This window comes from Rhincodon typus, chromosome 6 (assembly GCF_021869965.1).
Source record: "Rhincodon typus isolate 14 chromosome 6, sRhiTyp1.1, whole genome shotgun sequence".
Lineage (NCBI taxonomy): Eukaryota > Metazoa > Chordata > Chondrichthyes > Orectolobiformes > Rhincodontidae > Rhincodon > Rhincodon typus.
Genome location: NC_063337.1, coordinates 63148973 through 63162609, shown reverse-complemented (window position 1 = coordinate 63162609; position 13637 = coordinate 63148973). Strand labels below are relative to the sequence as shown.

The 13637-nt window shown below is 38.4% G+C and overlaps 1 protein-coding gene across 2 annotated transcripts in view; it reads right to left on the bottom strand.

Moving 5' to 3' along the window:
• The window catches only part of amotl1 (angiomotin like 1), a 149954-nt gene that overhangs the window by 126994 nt on the left and 9323 nt on the right, over positions 1-13637 (bottom strand). Inside the window, exons 2-3 of one of the 2 annotated variants that reach the window (XM_048598275.1) lie at positions 4732-4878; positions 3117-4044 (exon numbers count right to left, since the gene is read on the bottom strand). In XM_048598275.1, the coding sequence (XP_048454232.1) occupies positions 3117-3985 (869 nt within the window). In that variant the 5' untranslated portion in view covers positions 3986-4044; positions 4732-4878. The remainder of the gene's footprint in view (positions 1-3116; positions 4045-4731; positions 4879-13637) is intronic. The other variant, XM_048598274.1, reaches the window with a different exon arrangement.

Sequence of the window (13637 nt, the reverse complement as noted above, 5' to 3'; positions counted from 1 at the left end):
GTGCAGGTCATCATAATACAGTTGTTGAAATCTCCTAGTATTGTAAACATTGAAGCACGTTCAGATCACAAAGAAAAGCCAATCTGAGAAAATATCAGTTGGCCCTACAATTGGAACTCTCAGCTGAACATTTAACTAAGTTTTAAACACCATCAATATCTGGTATGTTGGTTGGCAAATAGTTAAATACATCCTGCTACAGTATCATTTTATAATCTGTTCTGACTTTATTTTTTGCTGGTTTAGGTTGTATTAACCGTTCTGTATCCATTGCATACAAAAAAGAGAATGCCAAATTGATAAACACAAATGTTTGATTGTGGAATATTTGTGTCTTTGAGTTTCTCAGTAGTTTATTTTTCATATAAATCCACAAAAAATAGAATTGTTTTAGTTAAAGTTGCTTTCTTTTCCCTTTATTTCTCCTTTCCCTCCACTTCCCCAATTTCATTGCATTTTGTAGTGTACATTTATCTTCCTTTTGACTGATAAAAGTTAAGTGGCTTTCAATCAAATGAAATCTGCTCTCCTAATGGGAAACTTATAAAATAAAAGACCATTTAACTCAGGCAAGATTTATTTTCCTGGGTGGAGGATGAAGAGCTATCAGGAATGTGCAAAAGATTCTGCCACAGAAGCAGTGGAACACTTTTCTTATTTGTACTCACCATACGAATGATGTCCGGAGAACAGAACAAATAGCATTTCTTCAGGCCAGACCATAAAATCATGACTATATGCCAATTAATTTAAAAATAATTGTAACACATTAATCCAAGTACCAGAAGATGTTCTGATGTGCTGTTGTAATTCCAGGCACATTATATTCTGAAATCTTCTACAGTAAACATGGAATATTTAGTGCTTAAAATAGGAACTTGTTAATGAAACGATGTGAGCTCATCTTCACTGGTATCTCAATAATAAAATATTGCAGCCCTTTAACCTTTATCAGCTAACAAACATCTCATGCTGATTTTAATACAAGTCTTTTCACAGCATTCAAATTATTTTCAATATGATGGAATGGCTTGATTTATAAAGTTTGTGGGCACTTCTTTTGGAGGGCCTTTTGATTGGAAAGCTCCACAGTTGATTATTTGAGCAGACATGCAATATTGTGGCAATGTCACTGCAGCAATGAACAATCCAGGGTACTGACCACAGTTAAATTATGCTGGAGTCATGAATTATGTGGATAGAAATAGGCTATTTGAGAGTGTAGAATGAACTTACGTTAGACTGGCAATGTGGCTGATAATGATTATTGATTCCTTTACTGAGCAAAAGCAAAACTGAACAAATGTCATCTGGCACTGGACAACATTTACTCATAATCCAGAGTGTTGTCAGCCAGGCTCGCAGTGTTGTGCACTTACAATTTTGAAATCTACATACATATTGTTCACTGCAGACAGATAGAATTACACACTGCACTTGTTTCAATGCAACAAAATAAGTTACAGCCATACTCTTAATTGGTGCTGAGAAATGAACCAGAGTCAACCTGCCTCATTTAAAATTTACACATGACTTGGCAGTTAACTGGCAATCATTTTACCTTGCATTTTCCATAGCAATATCTTTGCCATTCAGATCTGCTTGTCAACAAGCCAGCACTCTCCATTCACATAGTATAAATGTTGGTTCTCCTTTTGCACTGATGTTTCTTGCAAATTGCCCTGATGTGTGAAGATGTAAATTTTCAACAAAATGTGTCATTTTTCAGAAATTCTGCAGTTCTGCACTACCATGCAGCTATAAAAATATCTGGCTGAAAAAGGGATCTGAATTGTAGAAATTGGACTTGTCTGAAATCATTGATTCCCATGACATACAAAGACATTCCTGCTATAAAAAGGCAGAAAGCCTTTTGTCCAGGCTGGATTTAATACTAAGGATATAAGGGACAATGAATGTTCTGAATGCAAAAGGCTGGCATGCATGAGACATAGATAGGACGATGAAAAAGAACAAACTTGGTAAGCTGAAACATCATTTCTCTTTCTGTGGTTCCTTATTTAGGTTCTATACAACTTGAGACGAGAGTTTTTTTACAATATATATTCTAGTTCATTACTGTGACATGAGCACTGTAAATGATAAATGAGTAAAAAAAATCAGACAGTAATGTTCTCCAATATTAAATTAAAAATAATATCCTTTTGCCTTGTATACAAATTTGTTTTATTTGCAATTATAGGACAGATTAAATCTAATTTAATGTTTTAATATTCTTGTCTGATATCTTTAATTTATCATTTCAGATTGTGTTGGATGACTACGCTACCACAAATACTTCAAATCCTTCCTGGCTTGCCAGTCAGATACTTCGGAGACTTTTAAGTGACTCTTGGATAGGCACATGGAGGATAGTAAATGTAAGGTATGCAGGGTAGATGTAGATCTTAGTAGGATAGTAGGTCGGCACAACATCGTGGGCTGAAGGGCCTGTACTGTGTTGTACTGTTCTATGTTCTATGTTCTTAAAGTTAAAAAAAACATGATTTTAACATGTTCAAAAAGAATGTCGGCTAAAGAATTGACACACAAATAGTGCAGTACTAGCACGATCCATGCTACTTTCGAGCACAGTATCCAGTGCGAATGCCGGATCAGTGAATAGGGCATCTGATTCAAAATGTTTCTCTTCAGACAATATAAATTTGAAAGGGTAACATATATAAATGCATGCTGGCAGATGTGTCACAGTGATGTCACAGCACTAGTAATCAAGAACTCCAGGTTAAATGTTCTGAGGGCATAGGGGAAATTTGAATTAAATTTTAAAAATTCCAGGAATAAAAAGTTGACCTAATGGCAACCACAACCAGGTTGATTGCCATACAAACCTACCTGGGTCATGGATGGCCTTTAGGGAGGGAAATCTGCCATCCTTGCCTGGTCTGGCCCACATAATTCCAGACTTATAATAATGATTAATTTATTAAAGAAGTGTCATATCAAACTCAAAAACATCTTTGTTTCTCTCTCCACAGATGCTACCAGGCCTAATTTTCTCCAGCATTTTGTTTTTATTACCCAATTTATTCATTAACCACTCAATAAAATTAGCATGCATTTCTTTAGAAATAGAAAGTCAAATGTATTTTTACCTGTTTGATCCATATTCTGGTGGTGACTGATATCTTAGGATTGTTGCTTCTTGTCTAATTGCTAGAGTTCCAGGATATGGTTTAAGCAATTCCTGAGGATTTGGAGAGTGTGAATCATTATAAAAATTCGCAAGCTCATGAGATTGATTAAGCATTGGCAACATTTGTTTGGTTTTAAAAGGATATTCTGGAGGAGGACCTCTTGGATCTACACCCTTTGACAGGGTTTGAGTAGATTGTTGTCCTCCATTTTTGAAGGCTTTATTTGTTTGTTGGGAAGGGAGACTGTTTTTTGAGGCAGAAAGATGTGACTTTACACCATTCCTTTCCAGAGAAAGTTGCATTAAACGCTCACTAAGAGAACGAACATGACCTTGTTTAAGTTCTTTTAATGCTTCATCTTTGTGTATCTGCCCAGAGCTTACTCGATTAACTGTAGGTCTCCCCTCAGTTTTTGTTTTTTGATTAGTGATCCCTGCAACATAGAAATTAGTGCCAACCAATATTTGTTGCTGCCCTCTGAAGAATTGAGACTGTGCTTTGGCTTCCTCATAGGTTGGTAGTTCTTCAATACTCTGCTGAGCTAGAGTGACCCGTGCCTGCTTCTCCATCACACTGTTGTCCACCTGATTTTCTTGCCCTTGAGGTTCTTGACGTGCTGACTGATGGACCATTTGTGGATCTTCCTGCATGAGGTTCTCTGAGGACGAGTGTGCGCTCCCACTGCTGTCGGTTGGCCCAGTGTTCCCTGTGGCTTGCTGCTGTATTGCCAGTAGGTTCATGTTCTCATGTGGATTTCCATGTCTTAAATGCTCTTGAATTAGGCGCTGCAAAACTGTTCCCGTTGATGCTTCCTCTGAACCTCTCATTTCAAATTTTGGAGTCCCAATGAGGTTCTGAGGAGGTTGGCTGAAAAGTACCTCTTTACCTAGAAAAGAACATGTTTGTTAAAACTTATGTACTGTTTATCTTAAATGTTTAATTAAATATAAAATGTATTGATATGGACTTTGCCATGTACGAGCATAAGGGAAAGGTATTATTTAACTGCTAAGTACATTGACATGACTTAAATGGACGGTCTAATTATTGACCACATTGCTATTTATGGGATTTGGTTGTGCAAATATTGGCTACTATGTTTTCCTGTTTTACAAATGTTTCCGCACTTTAAGAGCACAGTATTTCATTGGCGGTAAATTATTTTGGGGCTGGAAAAAAAAATGAAGCATTAACTTTCTGTAGGCACCTAAATAGAGACCAGTTCTGTATTGTTTCCTTTGACACCTAATGCATTGTGAAACATTGGAAAACATTACCTTCAGTTCACAAGGCAATTTACTAAGCCTATCAATAAATATTTCGGTATGAAAAATAAAGTAAGAAATTCAGCTTGAAAATAAACATGTATGCGTTCTATTATTTTATATAACTGAACTTACAAGTGTATAAAAACAGCCATTACAGATTAGTGGTAGTTCAATTAGGACACTGTTTCATAGACATTTTGAACCAATCATAGTGAAAATAATTCATGCAGATCCACAAGGCCATAAGCTGATAGCAACCAAAACACAATTTTAGTTTAGTGAAAAATTAAAAAGAAGAAAGGTACCTTCTTCCTTTGCATTAATTTCTTCTGTATTTAATGGGAAATGCTTGGGATACAATTCATGTTCCCCATAAAATCCTTGTTCATACAGATATTCACTTTGTTCTAATAAACAGAGTGGAGTACCTGAGCAACATTCATCTTGGGGATCTGAAAATGAGGAACAAGATGTGTATGATGTAAAGGTTTTAACCTAAATATTTAATGAGCTACTGTTATACTTTAAAGGGCTAACATTGTATAGTTGAAGCAAGACTTCTCCTCTTCTGTACTCTAATCCTATTGCTATGAAGATCAACATACCACATACCTTCTTCGTCACCTATCGCACCTGCATGCTTGCCTTCAGTGACTGGGTGTCCTAGAACACCAGATCTCATTGCACCTCTCCCTTTCCCAGTCTATCACCATTCAAATAATCATCTGCTTGCCTGTTTTCACAACTAAATGTACCTGCCTGTTTTTTTTTTAAGCCTACCAAAAGCACCCATCCATCACATGGGTATCTCAGAAACAGCTTTCATGAGCTTCATAGAGAGCAGCATTAGGGTCCACTGCAACTGTGTGACTTTACTTTTATTATACTATAAGAGACCAAACGGTTTTTCAGTCTGTCTCAGTAAATGGTCAGCAGCTCACACCACAGTCCTTTATGTACGGAATGAAGGTAGAAGGTATGCATTAATCTTTAATTTGCTCTAAGTAAGCATTTTTTGAGAGTGATTTTATTTTACTGCTTTAAGCTTCCTGTTTGGGTGACTGTGAGAATGCTTTTATGTGATTAGTTACTTGGACAGTCTGTTGACATTATTCCAGCTTCAAGCTGAGAATCCCCCAGCAAAGAATACTGTAATCAGTCACAATATCACTGAAATAAGGTAGAGGTGAAATTTTCCCTGCTGACTACCAACTTCAGGCCATTTAGTTGGGAGATTTCTAGTCCTAGACAATCAGCCAGAAATGCCCGAAATGGGCCCTCAACTCAAGGTGCAAATATGGAGATAAAATCACAAAGGTATTCAAATCCAGTCATGGTTTTTTTACCTAAGAGCTGAGAAACATACTTATAGGTGGTTTCAAAAGGAGAATATGTATACAATTTGAAGTTATCAGGAAAAGTGAAACAATGACATCAAAAAATATAAGATGTACATAATATTACATTACTTCATAGAGGCAAATTGACCTAAGCAGTTCTGCTGTGAAATAAGACTTTGTATCTGGCCTTGGTTTGCGCAGTGTTTTCAAGGTTTACCTTAAAAAGATGACAAGTCAAAGCACATGAAAGGCATGACTATCCAGTTCAGATCACGCAACACAATGCTACTGTTCTACAGCTGGCTGCTGATCTCTATTAGGTAGTATGGGCACAATGGAAATGCAAGGTATTCAAGCCACTTAGTGTAGCAACTAACACTGCTGTGTATGAGAACAAAGGCAAAATGCCAAACTTGTCACAACTGTTAGCAACTACCTGGGATACTAAAGTATACCTATCATAAAGGTGGCATGGTGGCTCAGTGGTTAGCACTGCTGCCCCAGTGACAGGCACCTAGGTTGAATTCCACCCTTGGGCAACTTTCTGTGTGGAGTTTGCACATTCTCCCTGTGTCTGCATCGGTTTCCTGTCACAGTCCAAAGATCTGCAGGTTAGGTAGATTGGCCATGTTAAATTGCCCATATTGTCCAGGGATTTGCAAGCTAGGTGGACTAGCAAAGGGAAATGCAGGGATACAGGGATAGAGTGGGATACTCTTCAGAGGGTCGGCGTGGACTTGATGGGCCAAATGGCCTGCTTCCACACCGTAGGGATTCTATGATAAAAGATGTTCAGAGTTGGAGGATAAAATGACAGCAGCAACATATGGAAAATGTCCAAATCAAAAGAAGCTGAGCCTGCAGTAACAATGGCAGAGCTCAAAGGAGAAAATGATAGAGGCACTTTCAAGTTTAGGAAGAGATGATTTCAGACGGAGCTTCAGTGACTAAGGTAGGAAGAAAATTACAGAACTGGAACATGATGAACGCAGATTGCAGGAGCAGCAGAAATTATATACATTTGTGGTTAATGCAAAGAAGAAAGAGAACCATTGTGCCCTTGAACTGGCAGAAAAATTCGTTACTAGCTACATGTCTGAACTTGCCCTTTTATAAAAAAAATCAAATCTCAATACAAATTTCCAAAGAAGAAAGTTAGATTGAAAGAACTGACATTTTTCTGACTAACATTCATAACAAACAGACAAGAAAAAGACTAGTATTTGTGCAGGAGGCAGCTGCTTTTTTGTGTCAATTCTGCTGATATCACGGATGGAGATAGCGTAAAACCTGCTGTTCTTCAGGATTATAATTTTACATCTGAAATGCAAAAGTAGAAATTTAAATAACTCCTGAAGAAACATTCCTGCATTTGTAGGGAACTGGTTTTCCTGCTCAACAACATTTGGGAGATTCAGCTGAAAAGCAAAAATAATTAACAGATTGTCAAGGCCTTTAAAGCTAAGGACCAGATGTACAGAAAAGCATCCCATTGCAGGACTATAAAGGTCTTAAGCAGTTCAACATACTTGGTCATTTCATGGTTTCATAGATACCGTAAATTCAGATTTCCTACACGGTTACTGTGCGAATTCTGAGCTTTTCCTGTCCAAAATCCATTTCAATTTCTTGCTTTTGCCTTTCAGGTTCCATCTGGTTATATGGTTAAATACAGAAAAACATGCGCGTCCTATATATTTCTGTAATTCTGGGCTGCCAAACTTATACCCAACCATATAAATAAATTTAGCCAACATAGCCACTCATGCTTATTATTGTTGAGGAGTCAGAGACTGTAATGTGATACAAAGTTACAACTAACACGGACACTTGCAATTAGCTCATTCAGAACATTAACAACTACATGTATAAACGTTACACTGTCTAACTGGAAACTTGGAATATAACAGCTGCCTTGACATTTAGGGGTGGTGAACAGATGTTTCTGGAACACTATTCAACATGAACTGCAATGTTAATCACTCAGGAGGTTGGTTTGAAATCAAACCCTCCTCTTCCATCACCTCCACTATTAGCTTGTTTGGGTTTCTTTTCCCATTTTCCTATTTCATGCTAAGCACTTCAATAATAAGGCTGTGGATATGCCATGCAAATGAACATAGCATAATTTTAGGACTACAATCTGTATAGGGAAAACATTAGAATTTATTATTAAAGATGTTGTTACAGGACACTTGGATAAGTTCAAGGTTATCCAGGCAGAGCCAACATGGTTTTGGCAAAGGGAAACCATGTTTAACTAATTTTGGGTTTTTTTTTGAAGAAGTACCTTGGTAGCTTGTGCTGCAAAAGTAGAGCAAGTGGATGTGTTATACTTAAATTTCTAGAAGGCATTTGATAAAGGTGCCATAAAGGTCATTGCTGAAAATAAAAGCTCATGGTGTTGGGGACAACATATTAACATGAATAGATGATTCAGTGGCTAAAAGGAAGCAAAGAGTAAGAAATAATAGGTCTTTTTCAGGCTGGTACGATGTCACAAGTGGTCTGCTGCAGTGGTTGGTGCTAGGGCCCCAATGTTTTACAATTTACGTAAACAATTTGGTTGAAGGAATGTTGGTATGGTAGCTAAGTGTGCTGATGACAAAGCTAAGCAGGAAAGTCAGTTCTGAAGAGGACACAAGAAGCCTACAAAAGGATACAGATATTTTAAGTGAATGGGCAAGGATTTGGCAAATGGACTATCAATGTGGAAAAAATGAAATTGTCCATAATGGGAGAAAAAATAAACAGAAGCATATTATCTAAATGGTGAGAGCTCTGAGATGCAGAGATCTGGCTATCTTAATGCATGAATCATAGAAGGTGAATATGCAGATTCGGCAAGTAATCAGAAAAGCTAACAGAATATTATAGTTTATTGTGCGGGAGATTGAATACAAGATTAGGATGGTAGTACTTCAGTTAAACAGAGCACTGGTGAGACCTCATCTGGAGTATTGTGTACAGTATGTGCCATTATACTTAACAAAGGATGTTGACGCATTGGAAGCAGTTCAGAGATTTACTTAAGAGTCATAGAGATGTACAGTACAACACAGAAACAGACCTTTCAGTCCAACTTGTCCTGCCAACCAGATATCCTAAACAAATCTATTTGCCAGTATTTGGCTCATATCGCTCTAAACCCTCCCTATTTATACACCCATCCAGATGTCTTTTAAATGTTGTAATTGTACCAGCACTATCACTTCCTCTGCCAGCTCATTCCATACATGATCCACCCTCTGGGTGAAGATGTTGCCCCTTATGTCTCTCTTAAATCTTTCCCCTCTCACCTTAAACCAATGCCCTTTAGTTTAGGACTCCCTTACCCTGGGGAAATGACCTTGACTATTCACCCTATCCATACCCCTCGTGATTTTTTTAAACCTCTATAAGGTCACCCCTCAGCCTTCGACGCTCCTGGGAAAACAGCCTCTGCCTCTTCAGTCTCTCCCTTTAGCTCGAACTCTCTAACCCTGGCAACATCCTTGTAAATCTTTTCTGAACCCTTTCAAGTTTAATGACATCTTTCCTACAGCAGGGAGACCAGAATTGAATGCAGTATTCCAAAAGGGACATAACCAATGTCCTGTAGAGGTGCAATATAACCTCCCAACTCCTACATTCAATGCTCTGACCAATAAAGGCAAGCACACTAAATGTCTTCTTCACTTCCCGGATGATCTGCGACTCCACTTCCAATGAATAATGAACCTACACTCCAGGGTGTCCCTATTTGGCAACACTCCCCAATAGCTTACCATTACGTGTATAAGTCCTGCCCTGATTTTCCCTACCAAAATGTAGTACCTCACATTTATCTGGATTAAGCTCCATCTGCCACTCCTTGGCCTATCCGAGGTCCCATTGTACCCTTTCTCGGTGTCCACTACACCACCAATTTTCGTGTCATCTGCAAATTTACTAAACATTACTCCTATAGTCACATCCAAATCATTTATATAAATGGCAAAAAGGAGTAGACCCAGCACAGATCACTGCAGCACACCGTTGACCACAGGCCTCCAGTCTGAAAAGCAACCCTTCACCACCACCCTCTGCCTCCTACCTTCGAACCAGTTCTGTATCCAAATGCTAGTTCTCCCTGTATTCCATGTGATCTAACCTGGTTAACCAGTCTACCATATGGAACCTTGTTGACTGCCTTACTGAAGTCCATATAGACAACATCCACTGCTCTGCCTTCATAATCCTCTTTGTTACTTCTTCAAAAAACTAATTCAAGTTAATGAGGCATGACTTCCCATGCACAAAGCCATGTTGACTATCCCAAATCAGTCCTTGCCTTTCCAAGTAAGTGTAAATCCTGTCCCTCAGAATCCCCTCCAACAACTTGTCCACCACTGATGTCAGGCTCACTGGTCTATAGTTCCCTGGCTTTTCCATACCACCCTTCTTAAATCTTTAACCACATTAGCCAACATCCACCTTCCATGACCTCACCCATGACCAATGATACAAATATCTCAGCAAGGGCCCCAGCTATCACTTTCCTAGCTTCCCAAAGTTGTAGGGTACACATGACCAGGTCACGGGGGTATATCCACCTTTATGTGTTTTAAGATATCCAGCACCTCTTACCTCTGTAACATGGTCACTTTTCAAGATATCGCTATTTATTTCCAAGTTCTCTAGCTTCCATACCCTTCTCCACAGTAAACACTGATGTGAAATACTCATTTAGTATCTCCCCCATCTCCTGCAGTTCCAAACATAGGTGGTCTTGCTGATCTTTAAGGGGCCCTGTTCTCTTCCTAGTTACCCTTTTGTCCTAAATGTATTTGTATTAGCCCTTTGGATTCTCCTTAACCCTATTTGCCAAAGCTATCTCATGTTCCCTTCTTGCCTTTTCCTCTTAAGTATACTCCTGCTGCCATTATCTGCCTCCAGGGATTCAAACGATCCCTACTGTCTATACCGACATATGCTTCTTTCTTTTCTTTACTTGACTGGAAAGAGCAGATTGCCTTATGCATCCTCAGGAGTTTAGAAGCAGAGATGGCTGAATTGAAATGTACTAGATGCTAAGGGGACTTAGCTGACTGGATGTAGAAAGGATGTTTCCTCTCATGAGAGGATCAAGATCTAAGGGTCACAGTTTAAAAATCAAGGCTGCCCATTTAAGACAGATGAAGAGAAAAGATCTCTGAAGTTTGAGTGTCATTGGAATCCCCTTCCTTAAAAGGTAGTGGATGCAGAATCCTTAAGCATTTTTTATGGTCAATGCAGACAGACTCTTGATTACAAAGGGAATGAAAGATTATTGGGGTATGCAGGATGTAGAGTTGGAGGTTAAAATCAAATCAGCCGTGATTTTATTGAATGGTGGAGTACACTCAAAGGACCAAGTGGCTTACTCTGTTCCTTATTTTGGTGTTCATAATATGGAATGAGCATGGACTAACAATGATATCAAAGCAATGACATTCAAGCAAAAGATTGATATTTGAGCACAGGCTAACATTAGGGTTTGTTACTTCAGGAGTCTCAACCTCACCGTCTGTCAGCACCCATTTATCTCTGTTGACTATTTGTCTTATTTTGTTTAAATAATCCTCTCCATTTCACATTGAAGAGTGACCAGAATACAGTTTTGCTTTGCCTAATTTGCCTTTTTCGAACTTTTCTTTCAGGTTACTGAATACAAAATTCAATTTAAAGAAACCTTTTATCCAGTTTCAGCCGAAAACAATAGCCAAACTAAACAAGTTGTTTGCTGAATTTTGTAGTTAGACAAAATACTCAGATCTGGTACAACTACAGCTGCTGAAAACTATCACTGGAAAACAAACAAGACATCATAGTTGAATGAAACTGAATCTACAACTTGGAAAATTGGATTTAAATAATCACTTTAGGAAACTGAGAGTGCTGTTAATATGGAGGAAGAATTTAAAATCAAGACAATATTGATAGATTTGCAAAATATGTATCTAAATAGAAAATGAATTTTAACTTTGATAAGAAGATAAAGAGCTAGGGATACAGGCGCAGAAGACATCAGAAGTGGTGATAATAAGGCAAAAAAAGAACACTAGCATTCATTCCTAGATGGATAGAATTAAAATGCAGACAGGTTGTTTGACTTACATAGAACATTGGATGGATCACACTTGGTTTCTGTATTATAAAAATGATATGTGGAAAGGTGCAAGAAAGATTAACAAGAATGCAACCAGAACTGTGAGAATATAATTATCAAGAAAGGCTGAACATGCTGTGGCTTTTTCTCCAGTGAAGACCTGAGTGCTGACTTGGAAGAGGCCTCTAGATTATAAAAGGTATGACAGAGTAGATATAGATAAAGATGTTTTCACTTGGACCGAATCCACAACTAGAGGTTATACACATCAGTCAGACACTAATCAATCCACTAGGGAATTAAGAAGGAATTTGATTATCCACAAGGGCTAGGAATGGAAACAAACCGTCACAAGGAGTTAAAACAAAGTGCCGGAGAAACTTAGCAGTTCAGGCAGCATCACGCCATAGATGCTGCTAGACATGTTGAGTTTCTCCAACACTTCGTTTTAGTTTTCAGATTTCCAGTATCTACAGTATTTTGTTTTCATTTGCAAAGAATAGTAGAGGCATATACCGTCACTTGTGCGTATTTAGGGTAAAGCTAAATAAGCACATGAAAGTGAATAAATAGAAGGATGTATTGATAGGGTTAGATAAAGAAGGTGAGAGGAGGCTAGTGTGGAATATCAGTTCAGGTATGGATTATTTGGACTGGATTGTGCCATTGTCTTATTGAATGATAGAGCAGACTTGAGGGGCTGGATGACCTAGTCCTAAATATGCTTATGTTATTCATGTTTTGTAAACTATGCACTGAATATTTTACAATAATCTGTGTCCAGAACTCTTCCACAAATATGGTTAACAGATTACTACAATTTTGGTCCCAAAGATTTGAATAAATGCAGTAATGTAGACACAGAACTATACAGCACAGGAATGGGCCCTTTGGCACAACATCGTGGGCCAAACATGACACCAAATTAAACTAATCCCTTCTGCTTGCCCTTGGTCCAGATCCCTCAATTCCTTGCATATTCATGTGCTTATCTAAAAATTTTGTAAACAACCTATCGTATCTACCTCCACCACCAATCCTGGCAGCGTGTTCCAGACTCCCACCACTCTCTGCGTAAAAAACTTGCCCCTCACATCTCCTTTCAACTTACCCCCTCTAACCTGAAATGACTGCCCCCTAGTCTTAGAGATTTCAACTCTGGGAAAAAGATTCTGACTGTCAATCCTATCTATGCATCTCATTTTTATAGACTTTACTCAAGTTTCCCCTCAGCCTCCTTTACTTTAGAGAAAACAACGTGTGTTTTTCTAGCCTCTCCTATAATTCATACCCTCTAATCCAGGCAGCATCCTGGTAAACCTCTGATGCACCCTCTCTAAAGCTACCACATCCTTCTTGTAATGTGGTGACCAGAATTGAACACAGTACTCCAAGTGTTGCCTAACCAAAGTCTTATAAGGCTGCAACATCTCATCCTGACTCTCGTACTCGATTCCCCAACCAATAAAGGCATGCCATACGCCTTCTTCAGTAGTGACTGTTACTGGTCAAGGAAGTTCCACATTGAATCTTTAGTCCTTATACTGTTCACTGAATTCAGGCAGTGCTGTAGCAGAAGCACTAAAATCCCTAGTGCCTTTTGTTTAGGGGGCAGGAAAAGAAAATTTTGACACAATGTTCTTGCAGCTCCATCCTCCAACCATGATAAGGGGAGCATGTGGAGAATGTGTGAAAATGGTGGTGATGGGAGTAATTATAGTTTAAAAAAAGTTGCACTGATAATAACAAGGTGTAGAGCTGG